A 20,713-nucleotide genomic window follows, 5' to 3' on the forward strand; every position below is an offset into this window, starting at 1 on the left:
GCGCGCACGGTGGTGGCGGAGCTTTTCCTGCGGGCTCTCGGGAACGCGCGCGGGCTCTCGGGAACGCGCGCTGCCTCCCTCCTACCCGAAGGCGCGTTCTGGCGCGGGATGTGGGCGCGCACGGTTGTCGCCGCCGCTGGCTGTATTTGTGGAGGCTGTGAGTGTCGGGGCCTGTCATTTCGGTCCTGCTGCGCGTAGCGCGGGATCCTAGAGGAATATCAGCTGGCGGTCCCCGGGGTGCTCCTTGAGGGAAGCGGGAGCGAAACTGTGAGAAGGTACCGGGTCGTTTTTTCCTTAACTAACAAACGCTGTGGAAGTACTAAGAGTTACTAAATTCCTAATTGTGTGATGAAGTTTTAATTAGCAATTTATCTCAGAATCCAGTGAGCATCGTAGATAGTGTCAGAAGTTTGGGGAACCTCCTATCAGCTGTATTCTGCATTGTACTTTCCTAAACAATAAAATACTCAACGTCAAATTGAATACAAACATTAATTATCACACAAAGTGCCAAAAGATCTATGGCCAAAAACGCCGTGATATGTGTATGCCTAACCCTGGTATTTTGGTATATTTTTCCCCAAATATCACTGCCTTCTATTATTTTCTACCTAATGACTTCCAGTTCTTTCTTGTCACTCAGAGTTTCTCTTTATACTCAGAACCAAATAGTCCCGGTCAACCATTGTGTGACCAGCTACAGAACCAAACAGCCTTTTGATCTGTGATCTGCACTGATCAACTATAGACTGGTGGAACTGATTAAAAGGATTAAATATTTCAGCAAACTAAAGACCAGATATGTTAAAAAATAATATGTGTTTGTATATTTATATACCCTACATATGGTATAAAAACAAAAGTGGAAAACTTTGAACATGACTAATAAAGGCCACTTAGCTGGATAATTTATGACTAAACGGTAAATCTTTAAACCATTGCTGTGTAATGACCATATTCTCCCTTAAATTCCTGGATTAGATTAGGAAACCAGTTCATCTTTCAAGGATAACCACGGTCCAGAAAAAAAACTTCTGTCCTGAGGGTAAAATGAATGCAGACAAAGTGATTAAAAGCAAAATCCCATTGTGATCCCCCTACGAATTTTCCAGATTGGCTACCTTCAACAAATTCCCTAGATGGCTGCCCAGCTTTCCACTGAGCCTGTGTAGAATGTGTCTGACTTTAAAGATGTCTTTTCATTGGCACACAAAGTATTTCTTATATTACTCATTGAGTAGTACAGAGAATTATTTTAGATGCACTGCTTAGTTATAACCATTGTATCAGTAAATTGCAATTGATTTGTTATAATACTAGATACTTTAAAATATGATTCCAAATATAATTTAGTGGAAAAGGATGCAGGCATTGATCACTAGAAACGAAAAACAGCAATTAATTATATATCACCATCTGAAATATGATACGCTTTGACTTAAAAGCATTATAGTAATTTTTTATTTATGAGTGGAGCTTATAAATGATGCACATACAGAATGGTTTTTCAGTAACTATGTCTTTCAGGTGCTTTATAAGACTTTAGATATATTGATATAATACCTCTATAAAGACCTGAGAATTGTAAACAGAAAATAAACATGAAAACATGAAAACGTAACCTAGAGTTGGTATCCCGAATAATCAAGAGGTCATCTTTCTTTTTGATTCCAAACTCATTATCATCGTGGCATCACACTGCTGTCACAAAAAATGAAAACGTGGTATTATAATACTGTATTTTATTTCTGGTGCTGGGAAGGGGGAGATAATGAACTATGATAGACTAAGCACTTACTAAAGAATATCTTAGCATGATTAGAAGTGTATGAAAAGCAACAAGAGAAAGTTAAAGGCAAATGAATTTATCATATGTGTATGGCTCTTGGCAATTTCTTTTTAAACATGTGTACTTCTACTGGGGGCCATGGAGCTAATTTGCTTTACTCTTAAAATCATGTCTGATTACTTCCTGAAAGAACAGGCCCCATCTAATTCCTGTTAGGAACTCTGATGCCTACAACAGTGCTGACACATAGTGGGTGTGAAAGAGATTTTGTTTTTTAATTGGTGTATGAGAATGCATCCTGATTACATTTTCAAGCAAATAATAAGACATTTGGAAAATATACAATGCAGTGTGTTTGTATCTCACTCCCCCCTTTTTATGACTAGAGCATATGAAAGTAAATCCAGACATGTTATTTTACTTATGAACTACAAGTATTCAGTTTTATAATATTGAAAAATTAGGCTCTTTACATATTATATTTATCCTCATTCTCTAAAACCATTTTAAAAATAGAGTTTAAGAATAAGGAAATAATAGTACTTGTTTTCTAGAGGCTACCCTTAATGACCTCATCTTAACTTGATCATCTGTAAAGACCCTATTTCCAAATAAAGGTCACATTCTCAGGTACTGGGGGTTAGGATTTCAATATCTTTTGGAGGGGGCACAATTCAACCCATAATGTATCAATTAGAGAACTAGGTGATTTTTCTTCACTGAAAAACAAATATCTTTCTGCAGAGAACTTACTAGATCCACATAAGTGGGTTTTTCCTCCCATTTATTATAGTAAAAGAATTAACTCCAGTCCCAAATGCTTGTTTTAGATTTCTGTATGCCTAAATATAATTTATCTCATTTTCAAAATTTAAAGTTGATGAAGCAAGCACTATCACCCAAATTATAAGGTATCTATTGAATTCTCCCTTACATGTAGAGAAGAATGTAAAATAGGCAGAAAGTTTAACATTCATAAAAATTATCACAAAGTTGTGCTCTTCCATTGAACTTGCAAAAATCCTAGAGTTTGACAGCACAGTCGGTTGGCAAGGCTGTGAGTAAACCATTACTTTCATACACTGCTGTGGGGGAGCATAAGGGGCACAAAGTTTAGAGAGGGCAATTTGATGACATCTATTAAAATTATAAATATACTATGACCTATTGATCCCTCTTCTGTGATAGTATGCTACAGGTATAAGTGCATACATAGCAAATGATGTGTGTACCTGGACTGAACATGTTTATTATAGGCAAATGAATTTATAGCAAAAGAATAGAAATAGCCTGTGTCCATCAACGGGCTGGATAAATAATGTAAAATCTCTCTGTGTACTTATATGGAAAGAACTCCACAATGCATTTTTAAATGTAGGAAGCTGCATGCCAAACACCACATATGCAGCCTTTTGTGGGAGAAAGGCAAGATACGATAAGAGTATGTACATATATTTGTTGTTATTTGCATATGAAAACATTAAAAGGGTGCACAAATGAAACAGTTACCTATTAGGGACAGATAGGGAGATCAGAGTGAGTGAAAATAGGGGTGGGAGCAATACTTAATATATGCTTGTTAAAGAGTATATTTGAATCGTGAGCATTACTTATTCAAAAATATTTTAATAAAAACATTGAAATATGGCAAATCACTAGTGCTACTTCTATGGAAAGCACTCTTAAAAGCCTTTCCATATTTGGAAAACTCAATTGTTAAAAAGGATGATCTCAAAAAATTGAAAGAGAGTAATCAGTGAAGCACATGAGGCAAAATCTTAACTGTTGAATCTCAATAATAGTTACAGCAGTTCATTGTACTGGTCTCTAATTTTATCTATTTGAATGTATGTTTTTAATGTTCTCTGAATCATAAGAATTTATAAAATCTCTAAAGAGTTATCTAAAAATTAGATAAATTTCTTTAAAAATTAGGAAAATTAGATGTCACTTAAAAATTGTTAATGTTTAAAGTGTCTGGTTTAGGGGGAGTCCACCTAATTCAGGGCTTTAAGATAGCTGGAAATAACCAGTAAAGCATCTTTTGAATGGGTTGTCTGGCCACGGAAGCAGACCAGAAGAAAAGGAATCATTGCCAGAAAGGCTCTTTATTATTACATTCAAAGTAATACATATAGGCCCCAACTTTTAAAAATTAAACTTTCTCCTCTAGCAACAACTTCTGAAAGAATTGTTCATTTTTAATTTTTTTTAATTTTAATTGTATTTTAAACTACTGGAGCCATGTTGTAAAAATTTTTACACCCCATCAATAAAAAACGTTTGGAGTATACACCTCTAATATTTATTTATAGATTGTATGCACTTGCATACTAGTACATTATGTACTTTGTAAAACATGTACAAAGTAGAAATTTAAAATAATTAGATAAGCAATCAAACTAATTATGTATTCCCATTGGAATACAATCCCATTCCTCACTGGTTTATCTTCTGTGTTTACCCCACTTGGAGAACAACGGTTTTGAGTATCCAGGCTGGATGCCGGGGACAGTGCAATCCTAATTCTGCCTCACTGTTGTTTAAGGGTACAGTGAAAACAGAAAAAGTACAGATTAATAGGAAATGTATCTCTACTTCCTTACTTCTGGAAAACTAAGATCCAAGACTTAATGATGGTTTTATCAGTGGTGTTATTTTCTTATGTTACAATGTAATAATAATTTAGTTCTGTGAGGACAGATGTTTTGCTTCCTTTTATTCTTTGGAATAGGTACATAATAAATAGTTGTAGAATAGATTGAATAAACAAATAGTTATACTCCTTTTATCCAATTCTCCAAAGTATTTGAGGTAGAAAAGGATTTATTAGCAGTAGACACAAGAGGGTCAGAAATCTAGGATCTTGTAATGTTTAACACGTTGCGTACGGATCACGAGAATCTTCACGAGGGATTTAAACCCCACCGTACGCAACGTGTTAAAAAGGCAACTACATTTTCACCTCATACAGTAAAACGTAAGAATTTGAAACACTATGGCTAATTAAAAATTGGTCTTGAAGCAGAAGCCAAATTTTTAAAAAGCTTCTAAAGAGATTAGGATATATCAGGGCAAAGATCAAATCAAGGATGTGGCACCCATAAATCTTTTTATTACCATGAGATGTTTCAAGAAAAAGAGGCTCTTTCAAACCTCCATTAGAGAGAGAAGTAGGGGAACTAATTCAAATCACAATAAAATATGGATATTGTTAATGGCACATGGAGCCAGTAACTGGCTTGTTATCATATAGAAAAGAAACCTACATTTTGGGAGGGTAACACTGCCAGGTTATTACCAACCTAGTGGGTCTAAAATTGTATGAAACTGTTCTAGGCTTTCAGCTGGTACTCTTAAGTTCATAAGAATCTGTGGCATGGAAAGGGTTGAGAAACATGTGCAGCCCCCAAGGAAGGCATATTCTCCAACAACCACTTCAGATGTGGCCAAAGAGGTAACAGAAAAGGAAGAATCTTCCATGGGGGAGGCGGGGTGTAGAGGTGGGGAGAGGGGAGCAGAGGCCACAGAGAGAAACAAACAAGTGAACTCCTGTTAAGGAGCAAAGTCAGGACCTAATCAAGGAAGATTTCCCACATCTGGGGTGGGGGGAGCTGACAACATCCACCCACAGGATTCCCAGTTTGCTTTAGACCAGTGTCTACCATGTGCCTTTCATTCTTCTGCCATTCAGAATGAGGGTGTTGATTGCAGTGCCAGTTCTGCGATTATATATTGGGTGTTTTCAGGGAGTGGGAGGCGTATATCTTTTTGGTTCATGCATACATTGGAATCAAGGGGATTCACATACGCATATGGGCCCAATGAGGAGGATCTGTGAATTACTCAAAGATCCAGAATTTTTGAGTTCCATGCTGTAACTGGATCAGATTTTTGCATTGTTCCCCTTGGGAAGGAGGTTACTGATTCTTTGTCATACATGGGTATGTGGTGACAAGAAGGGTGGACAAGAAGATACTTATGGTGCTTCCCCACATCCACAAAGCCTCTTCTGTCTACTCAGAAATCTCACCTGGAGTTGGTCAGAGCCATATGACTAGTTCTAGCCATGAGTTAGAGATGGAAGTGACATGTGTCTCTTCTGGGCCTGACATTGAATTGCCAGTGTAAGAACCCTCAGTGCTCCCTACTGCTGTACCGTGTGACTTTCCAGATGGTGGAGCCTGAGTCCTGAACTGAGGACTACACGGAATTCCCTATCAACATAAAATTGACATGTAGCAAGAATAAGATTTAGAACTTGTTTATGCTACTTGTATATAGGAGTTCTCGTTATTGCCACAACATAACCTGGTTTATTGTGACTGATACAGTGTTCAATATGGTAATTGATAGTGTATGTTCATTAGTGTCTTCTACCTGAAATATTTGTTGTCGATATTAATAGATCTTAGATTTACGAAAAATGGTAAGGTTTCTGTTTCTGACATTCACAGGAATATCAAAAATTGAAATATTTACTTCCTAGAGAAGACCAACTTTTTAGTGATCTTAGGTGGAACTTTAATAGAAGTTGAAGTTTGAAGAAATAGAGTACAAGAAATGGCAAACCTGATGACTAGGGCCTAAATAAAAGTGTAAAGAAGGCAAATGTATCTTTGAATTCTGCAGTGGATTCTATGCAAAATTGGCTGCAATAATCCACCCTCCCCTACCCCCATTTCTAGCCTCAAGACCAACTAGTCTCAAGTCAAGCCAGTCAATACGAGTCTTGAGACAAACCAAAGATATATGAGATAAGTGTTTGAGGTTTTAAGCCACTATATTTTGAGGTGGTTTTTTACACAGCAAAAGTTAAGTGATACAAATCTGACTCCCAGAGTCTGCCAGCTTCTATCATATGATTCCTCCAGGTTGTGGGAACCAGCTTAATGTTCTAGACAATGCGTCAAAAGCATTTTTCCATGGCCTCTTTGATACCCTTCCATTTTCATCTAGACCCACATCTCTCTGATGAAAACTAACCTAGTAAATCATATGCTAGTATTTTTTTTTATGTGGCTTCTCACGCTCTTTCCTATCTTTGCTTTCTAACCAGGAGTCTTGGGGGGAAATTTCCAGTACAGGCAAATTTGTTCTGAGTCACTTGCAGGGTTGGGGTGTAGACAATGGTATTTTGGGGAGCATAGATGGAGAACACTGCTAATCTTAAAATCATGCCAAACTTCTTCACCTAAAATTATTACAGACTCATTGGCCACTGAATAAAACGGTTAAAGATTGGCATACAAATAAAAATAAAGTCAGGAATTTCTATCTTTAACAGTTTTCAATAATGATTCTCAGAACTCTTTCTAAATACAAATTATAAGAGGTACAGAGGCATTACAGATCAAGGTTCTGTTATACGATCATTGTTTTATTTGGAAAAGGAGTGCCTGGAGTTCATCCGCTTTTAGTATTGTCAGAAATACAACATGTGAGACAATATATTTTAAACAATTTTTTAAACTAGAAAAATGCTTTAGGGTTGTAAGTGGTGATAGGCATGAAGAAAATGTCTCTGATAACTTTTAGAACCCATTTTCAAGTTTTTAGATATTAGAATCTCTCCCAATGAAAATTCAGATGGTTCAAGCATTGTCCATAAAATACATCTTTTGCGAAGACATTGGATTTATTTAATTGAAACGTATTTTGAAATGGTAGAGAAGGAATAGGGAGGGTGCCTCATAATTTTGCAGATTCGCACACAGCTTTTCTTGTTATTTAGCTTTGAAATAGATTTTATTTAACACTCGATTTTTTTGTTTGTTTTGTTTTTAAATCATTATAGGGTTGATCGGTGAAGAATTCGCAACTGATGACCTACCCATGGTCATTTCCTCCATTAGTCTTGCCTTAGTAACTAAAATTACTTTGCTTTCAGCCCAACAGATCAAGTGTTAAAATAGAAGTGGTATTTGATATTTAAGATAATATGAACAAGTTAGCTCAAATTATGGGACAGAATTAAAATATTGTGATACCATCTTGATTTCCATTTATTAGACACAATACAATGGATGTTAGCCTGGGGCAAATGGTAGACAAGTCTTAAGTAGTCAATAAAGCTATTCACAAGTAAATCTAGCTGAATACCATAATGTACTTATTGTGATATGATTGATTTTGGAGAAATTATATTGTAATTCAGCACTTTTCTATTTTGAATGGTGGAAATCACTTGTAAAATGAAAGGAAGAATTAACATGTATTGCATTCTTACTGAATGCCAGAATCTGTTCTAAGCATTTATGTATATTGTCTCATTTTTATCTTGTAATAAACCTATGAAGTGAGAGCATTTTTATTTACAGATGAGGATTCTAAGGCTTCATGTTTCTCAAAGTGTGTTACACAGATTACCTACCCCAAAATCACTTAGCTTAGTAGAAGTTTAAATTTCAGAACCTCAATTCAGATTCCCCTGAGTTATTATTTCTGGGATACTTTCAAGAGAACCAATGAACTAAATTATACAAAAGTTACAAAATACATGAAAGTTTTCTTTTGGTGGATGGGTGTTAAAGTCATTAGTTAATTCACCTCTGTTCATGACAAAGTTCCTTAGTGATCAGTATCTATCTATAATTACATTTTTGTGTTATAAATAGTCAATTACCAGTTTTTTAATCTGCAGCTAAAGGCAACATAATAAAGAGGAAAGAGATCAATGTTCCAGACTTTAGTATCTACCTAATTTCTTCCTCAATTAACTGTTAGGAATAGAACCAAAAGCAATTTAAAGCTATTCTTATTACTTGTAGTTATTTTTAAAATGTATCTTTTTTTTATTTTGCTTTCCTTATTACAGTCTTTACTTCCTTTATGTACACCATCTTTCTTTGCTATGCCTTGGGGTTGTCACTCATTTCTGGTGACTTGATGAGGCATTACATAATATTCCCTTTCCTTTTTCCAGGTCTGAACCAATTAAGATATATACAGAGATGCAAAACAGATGGAAATGAAAACAAAAAAGCTAAACTGAAAACTAGGGATTAGATAAAAAGACAATCAAACTTCCTAATACTTCTCACCAAGTGTAGACCTTGGACTGACCCATTTACCTGGAATCACTGCGAGTTTTAGGGAAGGAAGTAGCAGGAGTCACATTTTGTGATTTGCGTCCATGTGTTCCTCTGTTATTCTCCTGGTCTGAAGGGAGACAGGAACAAGAGGCTTTAGCAGTCAAGCTTCATGCCAGAGGGAAGCCAAATCTGACAAGTGAGAGAAGTGCCAAGAATTCAGGTCCTAGAGATTATAGTGGATTCAGACATATGTAGATAGCTAGAGCAATTAGAATATGCAAGTAATTAGCCAAAGCTAATTAGTTAACAACAGACATCCCGTCTAAGCTCTGAAAAACTAAATTTTTGAAGCAACTGAAAGAGCTAAAAGTAAGGCTTTAGACCTGAAAACTGTTCCCAAAGTAGAACATACAAATTAAAGCAGCAAACATAATTCTGAACAGTTTTAGAATACCAGAAGTGGAAGATTTGCATTTTTAAAGGTGGCAAAGAAAACCAAAGATTAAGGAGTCATTGATAAAATTTAAGATTTACTCTGAAAGGAATGTGACTTATACCTAAAAATATGTTTATATATATGTATGTGTATATATCTTTATCTATATCTATCTCTATCTCTATCTATATCTATATCTATATCTATATATAATTTTTTTCACTATGTATGATGAATAGCTAAGTAATTTACATAATAGTATTATCTTACTAAAGGGTTATATATTCAGATTTAAATATTTACTTCTCAAATTTGCAGAACTAACTTCTGGAACTCAAAGATTCTTATAGATTCCAGCAGGAGACTTATTTTTTTGAGTCCTGATGGGGCAGCCCAACACTATTTTATATGATGAACCATAAAAAAATAGTCTGATGGATGGGAGACGAAAGAATGCAGACAGTGACATAGATGAGTAATTTACCCAACATGAAGCTCAAAGCAGGTTACTCAATTTCCTTTTTGCTTAGAGTCCCAGAGCCCTTGAAGAAAGCTTTGGGGACTGACAGCTAGGTCCCTGTGATACTGATATTAGGACAAAAAGGGGAGATGGAATATAGCCAACCTCTGTGGAGGATAGGGGTGGGGATTAATGCTGTAGGAAGGGAAACAGTTCACTGCATAGCAAAAGAGCAGTTATTATTGATCACCAGGGAAAAGGATACTTTATTTTTTTTCTGTTGTTCACATTTAATAAACTTTATTTATCTGTTCTCAAGTTCACTTCTAGCCTGTCATCTCCACTCTATGATTGAGCGTATTCAGTGTTTTTTCTTTTTTTGGTTGTTTGATTTTTCAGTTTTCTATTTTCCATTTGGTTCTTTTTTAACTTCTATTTACCATATTTACCCGAAAATAAGACCTAACTGGAAAATAAGTCCTAGCATGATTTTTCAGGATGCTTGTAATATAAGCCCTACCCCAAAAATAAGTCCCAGTTAAGATCATCAGCCAGTTGGATGCATTTAGTACATCTATTGCAACACACGACAAACGTATTGAATTATAAAATAATAATATTGATATATAATTAAATACAAATAAATAATATTATTTACATTAATGCTCAAAATAAATTATAATATAAAGTATAATTAAATATTTGTAAATACCCAAGCGGACGCCTTTGGACAAGAAATAAGCACCTATGTAAACAGATGAACTCAAGACTTATTGCCGAATGACCAATCGGAGTACAGACACAACACACGAATAACGTGCGCACTTGATAACAAACGGACATGGTTATGTCTATTATGAATGTTCATAATTCAATACGTCATGTGTTGTAACGGATGTACTTAATACACTCCTGTGAAATAAAGAAACATCTGAATTTTGGTGTCTGCAATTTTTTGTCACTTTTGTGTGGGCCATCATTCTTAACTGTCATCATTTTTGTTGCCACTCCTGTCTCGTAAGTTAACAATTAACACTTGATTTAATGGTAGATTTAAAGAAAATAATATTTTGACCCCCAGACAAGATGAATGCAAAAAGAAAGAGCTATACCATCGAGTACAAGAAAGGAATCATGGAGGATTCCCGGGGCAAGAATCTTATGGCTTTCTGCAAAGAGAAGAAGTTGGATCTCCAAATGGTCCAAAAGTGGCAAGCAGAGTACGATAACCTCAGTCAACAGGTGGACGAGGGAAATGCTCAGAAGTGCAAGTGTGGGTCAGGTCAGCAACCATTATTTCCTGAGCTGGAAGACAGCACCTGTGAATGGATTGCTGACAGGAGAGCAAAGGCTTTCGTTGTGTGCAAGACTGACATTCAGGCATTTGCCCTTGCAATGGCACCACAGTTAGAAATACCCCCAATAGAATTCAAAGCATCACAACACTGGCTGGATGGCTTCCTTCAGCGATATGAACCGTCTCTAAGATCGACAACACTGTTCAAGTTGGAAGATGCTGAAGTTATTAAGCGTGCACTTGCATTCAATCCTTTGTTGATGGCATCAACTTTTCTACGTACCAACTCCAACATGATTGCTGTGGATGAAACTGCAGTGTTCATGGGCCAAGGATCTCAAACAACAATTGATCAGGGGGTGCCTTGTCAATCTACATTCCTTCCACTGGTTATGAAAGTGCACCTGTTACCTGTATTTTGGCAATTCGTCTGGATGGAAAGAGAGCCCCACCTCTAATCATCACTAAGGGCAAGAAAGATAAAGTTGAACATGTTTCAGGCATTTATGTTCTTGAAACCAAAAAAGCCTGGTGCACACAAGCAGTTATAAGGAAGCGGGTCAATTTAATGCTGCCACTTGTTTTGCGAGGTGGCCAAAGAGATCTGCTAGTCTGGGATTCAGCCAGCACTCACCGCGCTAAAGACATGAAGAACTTCCTTGCAGAGAGAAGAATAGATCAAATAATGATTCCTGCAGGAATGACTGCCTCTCTCCAGACTCTTGATATTGCAATAAACTAGCCATTCAAGGACCATTTGTGCATGGAAATCCATGACTACATTGAAAATAGAATGGAGAGAAATCAGCCTGGATGCTTTGTGAAGCCCAGCCTGCAAGGGATCATGACTTGGGTGAAGAATTCAAGGGATAAAATCACTGACAGTTGTGTTGCCAGTGCACTACGAGCAGGCTACGTGGACAGGAAGTGCTCATTTAATGAGAGCTCTATTACTGGACATGAGAGATTGGGGCCAATGGTTCTACAGGAAATGGATCACAAGAAATTCAAGCCAGAATTTGGGGTTTGGAGAGTTATGAAGATGTTCCAGAAGAAGATGACATGACAGTATTTGAATAAATGTAGATTTTTGTACATGAATAAGTGAATAAATGTAGATTATTGTACATGAATAAATGTAGATTGTTGTACATGAAAAAATAAGACATCTCCAGAAAATAATCCCTAATGCATCTTTTGGAGCAAAAATTAATATAAGACTGGTCTTCTTTTCAGGGAAATACGGTATTTGCTGAGTTTTTCTGTATTTTCTTTTGTTTCAAGAGAATTTATAATGGCTTGTTGAAGCATTTTTTTGGTAGCTGCTCTACAATCCATGTCAAATAATTCCAACATCTAATTCATCTCAATGTTGGTGTCATTTCGTTGTCTTTTCTTATTCAAGTTGTAAATTTCCTGGCTCTTAGTATGATTCTCAGAGCATGCAAACAAAAATTTGAATTTGGGGAAAATGGAAAGCATTATTAGTGTCTTATTTTACTTCTCTGTTATAAGGCACACTCAATAGAAATGTTAATTCTGTGATGTGATTTTACCGTATTTTTATTTTAAAATAAGAATAAACACAGTTTTTGTTTTCTTGAAACGAAGTTCAAGTGGTGCAAAGAAAAAGGGCTATTTAATTAGCCTCCTGGTATTAGAACCTCAGATATGGAAGTGATCTCTGAGGCTACCTATGAAACTACCTATCTGATGGACTAACAAATTCTATTGTTTTATTTCAGACTCTGATCAAAATGATGTCAGTCAGCTGAGTCAAATATATACATTCTTCCCGAAACCCCAGACAGCTTAATAATGGTTCATTAAGCAGCCAATTAGACTTGCATTACTCTCAGCTACAGGCTCACAGGGCACACCTTTGGTGCACTCCTTATTTTTGGTGCATCTTACTTTGTTTTGTTATTCAGAAGCAGCCCAAGAGGGATTTTTGTGTTCTAGAAAGAAAAAGAAATAACTTTTGTATTTTAAGCAGCCTGTCAGTGCACTGATTTTGATTTGCTTTGTTGAATATACTTCAAAAGAGGAGCACTAGGGAATTTAGTGACTCCATGGCTTAAATCTAAGGAGAAATTGAATAAAGTTGTTGGCAGGTGGCAAGAAGCTCTGTTGGAAGGCACATGTGCAGGACAACAGCATGCAGTTCTTTTGTAAAGAACATCTTGGTCACATTGACCTGAAGAAAATCCCATGCACATAGATTCAAAGTTCATTTATTCGGTTCTTGAGATGGTAAGGTATTGCCTATGGAAAATCCTTGCATGTAGACTTTTGTCCTGGTCCTGATTTGGCAAAGTGCCAGGTCAAAGACCGCCAAGACTTGCAAAATGGTCACTTAAAATGAGATTTTTACTGTTGTTATAAAATTTGTCACCATGATTGAGTTTACTCTATTATTTTCTAAATACATTATGTTATATATTTCAAGGAAACATTTCATATGTTTTCCGGTTACCTTTTATCCTAAGTTATAACCTTAAAAATAAAACCCTACGTCAGAGCTATTGGCAGGACTACAGTTCATAAGTGCTGACATCTAGTGGTTGTTGCTGTTCTTTGGTGAAGTCTTATACAGATAGTCTGGGCTCTATCATAAGTGGATTAAAAAGTACCAACTTTACAAGGGAAAACAAAGGAGGGAGGAGATGATATCATTCTTAAGAAAAGGTGTAGTTACCAGACCAGCCAGAATTCGATTTTGGTGGCCAATAGCTGACCCAGGATGTCATCTTGCCCTTCAAGGTGAACTTTAACTAATTGTAATGAATTACAATATTATTAACATTACGGGGATGTGTTGCCATGACAGTTCCAACAAGGGCCAAATAAGGACAAAAACAGCCCTCCTCCCAACGGGAAGGAGTGGTCAGCAAAGACCTGCCTGGGAACGCCTATAATACCACCTCTAAGTCTTGATTATTTCACACCCTCGGTTTGAAAATAATAAATTCCCAAGCCAAACCCTCTGGCTCATTGGCTATTCTTCCAGCCTGCCCACTCCCACCACTCTGGGAGTGCACCGTCCTATCCTCTTTCTTGCAGTAAATTCACCACTTGCTCAGCTTATTCAGTGGGAGAAGAAAAAAAAATACTGACTTCAAAACTTAAGCTAATTTTATTTCTCCTCATAAAACTCTATGCATTCCAAATACTTTGGTTAAGAAAAATCATTCTGAAACCTTGAAATTAAACACAGGAATTTCAAACTTCTTTTCCCTTGCAAATTTGCCTTTCATGAGTGTAGCACTTTCCCATCATAAATCCTGCGATATGCAATGATTTCAAGAGATGCATGGAAAAGAGGTGGGAAGTCCTGGGGTACAGAGGTAAGGAGTTTCTCAAACCCCTTGAAACTTACTAGTTTAAAGTTTTTCTTCAGTGTCTGTGTATGAGTGTGGATAGCATCACTGGATGGGAATGATGCTTGAAGTTCCTGGAAGTTCCTGGAAGCTTAGGTCTGGTACAATTTTGGTGATCACAAAGAATGCTTAGAATGAAAACATACACTTTTGTTTCCCCGTGTAAGATTCAATTATTGTGAACCTTAACATTGAGAAATTTTAAGATAAGAAGAACAAATGTTTCATGAAATAATTGCAATTTAGTATGAAAGGTAGAGTGTTTGAGCTATGGTAAAGATTGAAAAGCACAGAGCAGGAAATTATTGGAGAGAGGAAGAAAAACTTCACATAGGAGCAATCTCTAAACCAGGTTTTGGAGATTATTTATGAGTTATCTAGGTGACAAAAGAGAGGCATTCTAGACAGTTATTTGTTCATTAGCCATTCAATAAATATTTATTGGCTGTCTACCATATGCTTAGTGCAGTACAGCATGTGCAAAGACTAGTGATATAAATGGTATTTTAGAGTATTATGTTATTGCTAAAGTAAAAACTAGAAGAAATTGGGGGAGCAGTAGGAAATGAAGGTGTATAGTGGGGAAAGACAAATCTGAATTCAAATCCTATACACACCACACTTACTAGTGTGTAAACTTAAGCATCTTACATAGGCTCACTAAATATCATTTCCCCCATCCATACAAGGCAAATAAGACTGTTTCACAGGTTATTGTAAAAGTTAAATGAGCTAAGAGATGTGAATGTTCCTGGCATGGAATAAGGACTAAAAGGTTAGTTATTGTATTCATCAGATTTTGCTGCATAATAAACAACCATAAAAATGTCTGTGGCCTATAGTTAGCTTTTATTTTCATGCTCATCAATCGGCAAGTCAATTGTCAGTGGGCTGATCTAGGCTGGACTTGGCTGGGGAGCTCTGCTTCATGCTGTGGGTCCAGCCCACATAGCTCATTCTGAGCTCAGGCTGTAGGTACAAAGGCTACCAGGATATGTTCTTACAGTGATGGCAGAAGCACAAACCCAACCGTGCAAGCTCCTTTCAAACCTCCATTCATGTCACATTCCTAACATCCCATTGGTCAGAGCAAGCACATAACCCTGTCGGAAGTCCAAGAGCAGGAAAACATCTTGTGCCTCCCTGAGCCATGGCATGGGTGTGGACGTATCATACCACCAAGGAAATTAGATGTGGTAGTAATTTGTTTTGTTATATTTCTTTTATTGCAAGGCCTTATACATTATCCTAAGGAGTTTGGACCTCATCCTGGTGGTAATGGAAACAAATCTGTGGTTTTAGAAAGATGTTTTTCCTGATGCACGGAGCGTAGAATTGAAGAAGAACCGAATGAAAAGCAGCAATACCAGTTGCAGTAATGTATTAGGCTAGAGATGACAAAGGCCTGAACTGGAAATGTGCCTTAGTCTACATAGAGGCAGGAAACTATTCCATACAGAGGAGGGAATAGTACACTAGGTTAAATTCTGAGTCTGAGCCTGAATCCTGATGGATTATTTCACTTTATTTGCTTCATTTAAAAAATTATTGAATACATCTGACCAGAGCAGTTCTTTCTAAAGCCATGGAATTTAGACTTGATAAACTAGAAGTAATGTTAAATTGCGTTAAACAGTCTCGTTGTCTGATGGATGTTGGAAGTGAAGCTCAGGTAGAGGTGTGCTACAGGCAGCTTGTACTGGATGTGGGAGCCAACTGTTAAATTTTCAGGAATTTTGTGAGCCAGTTGATTTACACAGCTAGCTCAAAAATTAAATTGTGTAAACTTATGATTAAATAAATTATACTAAAAATGAAGGTAATCACTTCTACTTCTACTCAAGATAAAGTAACGGACTAGATGTACTTGTCCACCTGAAAACAAATTTAAAAATTAGACAAAATATACTAAATAACAGTTTTCCAGATGCTGGGATTTGGTAACAAAAGATTGATCCCTGAGAGATGAGGAACAAATCAGGGGAATTCTACCCCCAGCTTACTGCGTAATAAAGGTTCGTGGCCATGGAACAGAGTGGGAGAATGCAGGCAGAGCTCAGGACTCCCTGAGATGTGGAGACAGAGCTGATAGCCCAGGGGAAACCAAAGCATCTAGCATCCTTGGGACAGAGTACCACAGAGGAGAGAGCTGTGCAGAGAAAGCATCTCAGAGCTCTGTATAGGATGTCTCTAGAGTGTTCTGCAGATTGCTCATAAGCACATGCATATAAGGAAGCCACTTGACACCAGCAAAATAACTATCTGAAAGGATTAGAGGAAATTGTACTCTGTAGTCACACATGAACTGAAATAGTGCCTGTCCCCACCAGCTAGAAAAGCTTATAACTTGGGTAAAATACCCAATAAATTACATTAAAAATAAAGGGAATCACTCCTGCTTGCCTCAATAGTGGGAAATAATTAAGCCAGATTAAATATTGCTCTGGCCCATCCTTAAAGATCTTAAAATTGAAAGCCAAAGAGAACAAGCTGTTTTCAAGTAACTTAACTATATCTCAGACAAGGCTGAAGAAAATTTATAGGAGTACAAAAATATGCAGTATTAACAAAATAAAATTTACAATATCCAATTCAAGATAAGAAGAATGCAAAGAAGCAGGAAAATAGGAAATATGGAAAGAAAAGTCAATAAATTAAAACCAAAGTTAGAACAGATACAGAGGTTAGAATTAGCAGAAAAAGATAGTAAAAAACAGGTATGTTAACTATATTCCGTATGTTCAACATTTAAGTAGAAACATGGAAGACATAAAAAAAAAATCCATGTAGAATTTCTAGAGATGAGACCTACAATGTCTGAAATGAAAAATACCTACATACTTGATAGGATTAACAGCTGATTAGACATTGCAAAAGAAAAGATTGGTGAACTTGAATACGTAGCAATAGAAACTAGCCACAATGACACCCACAGAGCACAAATATATTTTTTTTTAATGAAGAGCATCCTTAAACTTTGAGAAACTACCGAAATATACATCAATAGGTGAGTAGGTAAACAAATTATGATATACGCGGGTCCGACAATTAAGTTCGGGAACTTAAACCATGCACTTACATTGGCAGCACTCGACAAACAGCTCTGTAGGGTTTCATAACCTTGGTATATCAGTGTCTCACAGCTGTGTTCCTGTAGAAGTGTGGCTGTGTCTTGCTGAATGGCATTCATTATTGTTGCATGTTTTTGTGTGCCATTGCGAGAATGTCTGAGCTTGAATTAGAGTAACGAACAAACATTAAGTTTCTTGCTAAACTTGGCAAGGGTGGAAATGAAATCCGGGACATGTTAGTTCCAGTTTATGAGGATAATGTCATCAAGAAAACTGCAGTGTACAAATGGATTAAATGTTTTTCTGAGGGGAGAGAACGCGTCACTGAAGAGAGGTCAGGGCGGCCAGTAACAAGCAGAACTGATGAAAACATTGCAAAAATTCGTCGAATTGTGCGTCAAAGTCGTCAGCTGACTGAGAGGCATAGCAGACCAAGTAAACATCCATAGAGAAACAGTTAGCAAAATCTTAACTGAAAATCTTGACGTGAGAAAAGTGTGTGCAAAAATGGTCTTGAAGGAGCTCTTGCATCACGACAATGCACCAGCTCACACAGTACTGTCTGTGAGGGAGTTTTTAGCCAGTAAACCAATAACTGTATTGGAACACCCTCACAACTCACCTGATCTGGCCTCCAATGACTTCTTTCTTTACCCGAAGATAAAGGAAATATTGAAAGGAAGACATTTTGATGACATTCAGGACATCAAGGGTAATACAATGACAGCTCTGATGGCCATTCCAGACAAAGTTTCAAAATTGCTTTGAAGGGTGGACTAGGCGCTGGCATTAGTGCATAGCTTCCCAAGGGGAGTACTTCGAAGGTGACCATAGTGGTATTTAGCAGTGAGGTATCTTTTTCTAGGATGAGTTCACAAACTTCATTGACAGTAGTATTTATACAATGGAATACTACTCAACAAGAAAAAGGAATAAACTACTGATATATACAACAACATGGATGGATCTAAAAAGTAATAGGCTTTTGAAGAAGTGAGATAACAAAAGGGTACATACTGTATGATTTTACTTATACAAAGTTCTAGAAAATCCAAATTAATCTATAGTGACAGAAAGCAGATCAATGATTGCCTGAAAGATAAAAATGAGATTGGGGATGGTCAAGAGGGGGAATTGCAAAAGGGTATAAGGAAACTTTTTGGGGTGATGGATATGCTCACCTTTGTGATTTTTATTGATGGTTTGATGGATGTATACATATGTCAAAAATTATCAAGTTGTACACTGTAAATATGTGCTGTTTATTTTGTCAATTATACCTCAATTAGAAAAAACAAACTGATCTTCAATGGTATAATAATTCAATAAAATTTAGCTATTAAGAACACACACAAAGGTAAGAAATACTCAGAACTCGTGTCCTAATTGTTTGACTACATTTTATTATAACCTATATATAGATTAGAACTCCTTGAGGTTATTTATATCTATTGTATCTGTATGGTGCCAATATTATATATGATAATGTGCCACTTCGAATCTCTTCACAACTCCACGTTCACTGATGTCATGCTGGTAGCTTGAAATAAGTCATGGTGGGAATATTTACATCATAGAAATTGGCAAATACAATGAATCATGGCCACTCCCCTCTCGCCCTTCTCCACTCGCCCAGCCTTCATTACCTAGTTGGACAGGTCTAAAACCAGGTGTCCATTCCTAAGTGTAGTGATCCTCTCATCAAATCCTGCTGTCCATCTCACCAGTATAACTAGAAACTGCTCAGAGACACACTGGGGAGGGGGCACTGAAAGGACCCTTTCCTCCTGCCTTCTAGCCAGAGGAACAACACTAGCTCAGATTGTGAGGCATGGGACATTTTCCTCATTGTTTCCTTCTTCACTACCCTCTCAACTTCCTTTCCATTTCTTTTTCACCTGATAAAAGAACAGCTCTGCTCTCAAAAAGCAGTGCTTAACAAAAAGGAATACATTATGATGGAATTCCAAAAATCAATAGAAATGATTTTTTCTTTTTAATGACACGTTTCTCATTATAACATATAATAATGGTAACTATATTTCCGTTCCAATTTAGGCATGTAGTGTGAAGTTCAAATTTAAGCATTTCAATGGTTTATGAACACCATGCAAAAAATATTTGAAATCTGGATTTTCCCAGAAAATCCACATGAGCTGAATTTGTCGGTCTTCACCAGTCTGTGGGTACAAATGGAGTTAAATAAGTGATCGATCAAATTTGAACATTGTTGCCCATATCTACTATCACAGGACCTCCAAGCTACCTCTAAATTCCTGAGGTATGTCTTGTATCAGCTTTGGAAGCCCTCTCATGCTCTGAAATTCTGGTCACCTGGTTAACATGCCCACTGACAAGAGAAGTGAACTGATTTGTCTAATATTAGAACTGAAGAGAAGCTCCTGTAAGTGGTGCCTGCCTTTGCTGCCTTCATCTGATGTAATATTGAATCTGTTGAAGATGCCATCTTTCGTTGCTTTCAGAGCTGCCAAATCTGGAGGTGCTGAAGCAGCACTGCATTTTTTGAAGCTATTGTTGGTGATGCCAAATCATGCTGCGCTGTGAAAAGACATGTAGAGAATGTCCCCATCTTTCACTTATATCAACCTGTGTCACCTTGCTTCCCAGAATGCCATATAGAGTGTTCCTTGGAATTTATTTTGTAACTTCTCTTACTAGAGGGTTCCATTGGGAATTAATGGAGCTGAGCTAGGGGACAAGTATCCAAGACAGAAGAGTATGTTTATTCTTTTCCATCTTTGGCCTCAGGTGAGTGGTTGAGGGCAGAGTGTAGATCTGGGAAATGGCAGGGGAGAAAAGAAAAGAAGAAAGTTAAAAGTCAGCCTAGACGTGTCTAAATGCTGATGTTGACTCAATAGGGGCCCACTACATCCAGTCATATGAGTAACCTTCGATTTTTCCTATGATGGTAAAAACTGGTGTTATTTAAACTCTCTGACCAAATTCTCACCACAGAGATGAGATGTCTGGGCCAAACATATACAGATCTTTTTTTTTTTTTTTTTTTTTTTTTTTTTTTTTGGTGCCTAAGGAAATTTTAAAAACTGTTAAATCAGATCACGTTGCCCAATAGCTTAGCTTAGTTTTCTTTCCTTCCTTCCTTCCTTCCTTCCTTCCTTCCTTCCTTCCTTCCTTCCTTCCTTCCTTTCTTCCACCAATGATCCTTCTCATTATATAACTGAATCTAATATTTTTATTTTTGTGGGATAAGAACTGAGAAGTGCC

The 20,713-nt window shown here is 36.9% G+C and overlaps 1 protein-coding gene across 1 annotated transcript; it reads left to right on the top strand.

The window, feature by feature from the left end:
* The first annotated feature begins 33 nt into the window (after window positions 1-33).
* On the top strand, window positions 34-12,503 carry LOC141571691 (uncharacterized). Its single transcript, XM_074333348.2, has 2 exons — window positions 34-275; window positions 10,801-12,503. Exon 2 carries the CDS (start codon window positions 10,806-10,808, stop codon window positions 11,472-11,474), a length of 669 nt encoding a protein of 222 aa, XP_074189449.2. The 5' UTR covers window positions 34-275; window positions 10,801-10,805; the 3' UTR covers window positions 11,475-12,503.
* Window positions 12,504-20,713: the final 8,210 nt, after the last annotated feature.

This window comes from Rhinolophus sinicus, chromosome 2 (genome assembly GCF_057876585.1).
Source record: "Rhinolophus sinicus isolate RSI-liver-muscle chromosome 2, RSI-T2T, whole genome shotgun sequence".
Taxonomy (NCBI): Eukaryota; Metazoa; Chordata; class Mammalia; order Chiroptera; family Rhinolophidae; genus Rhinolophus; species Rhinolophus sinicus.

Excerpts from the sequence above, each read along its gene's own strand:
- LOC141571691 (XM_074333348.2), top strand. The coding sequence starts at position 10,806 with ATGAATGCAAAAAGAAAGAGCTATACCATCGAGTACAAGAAAGGAATC.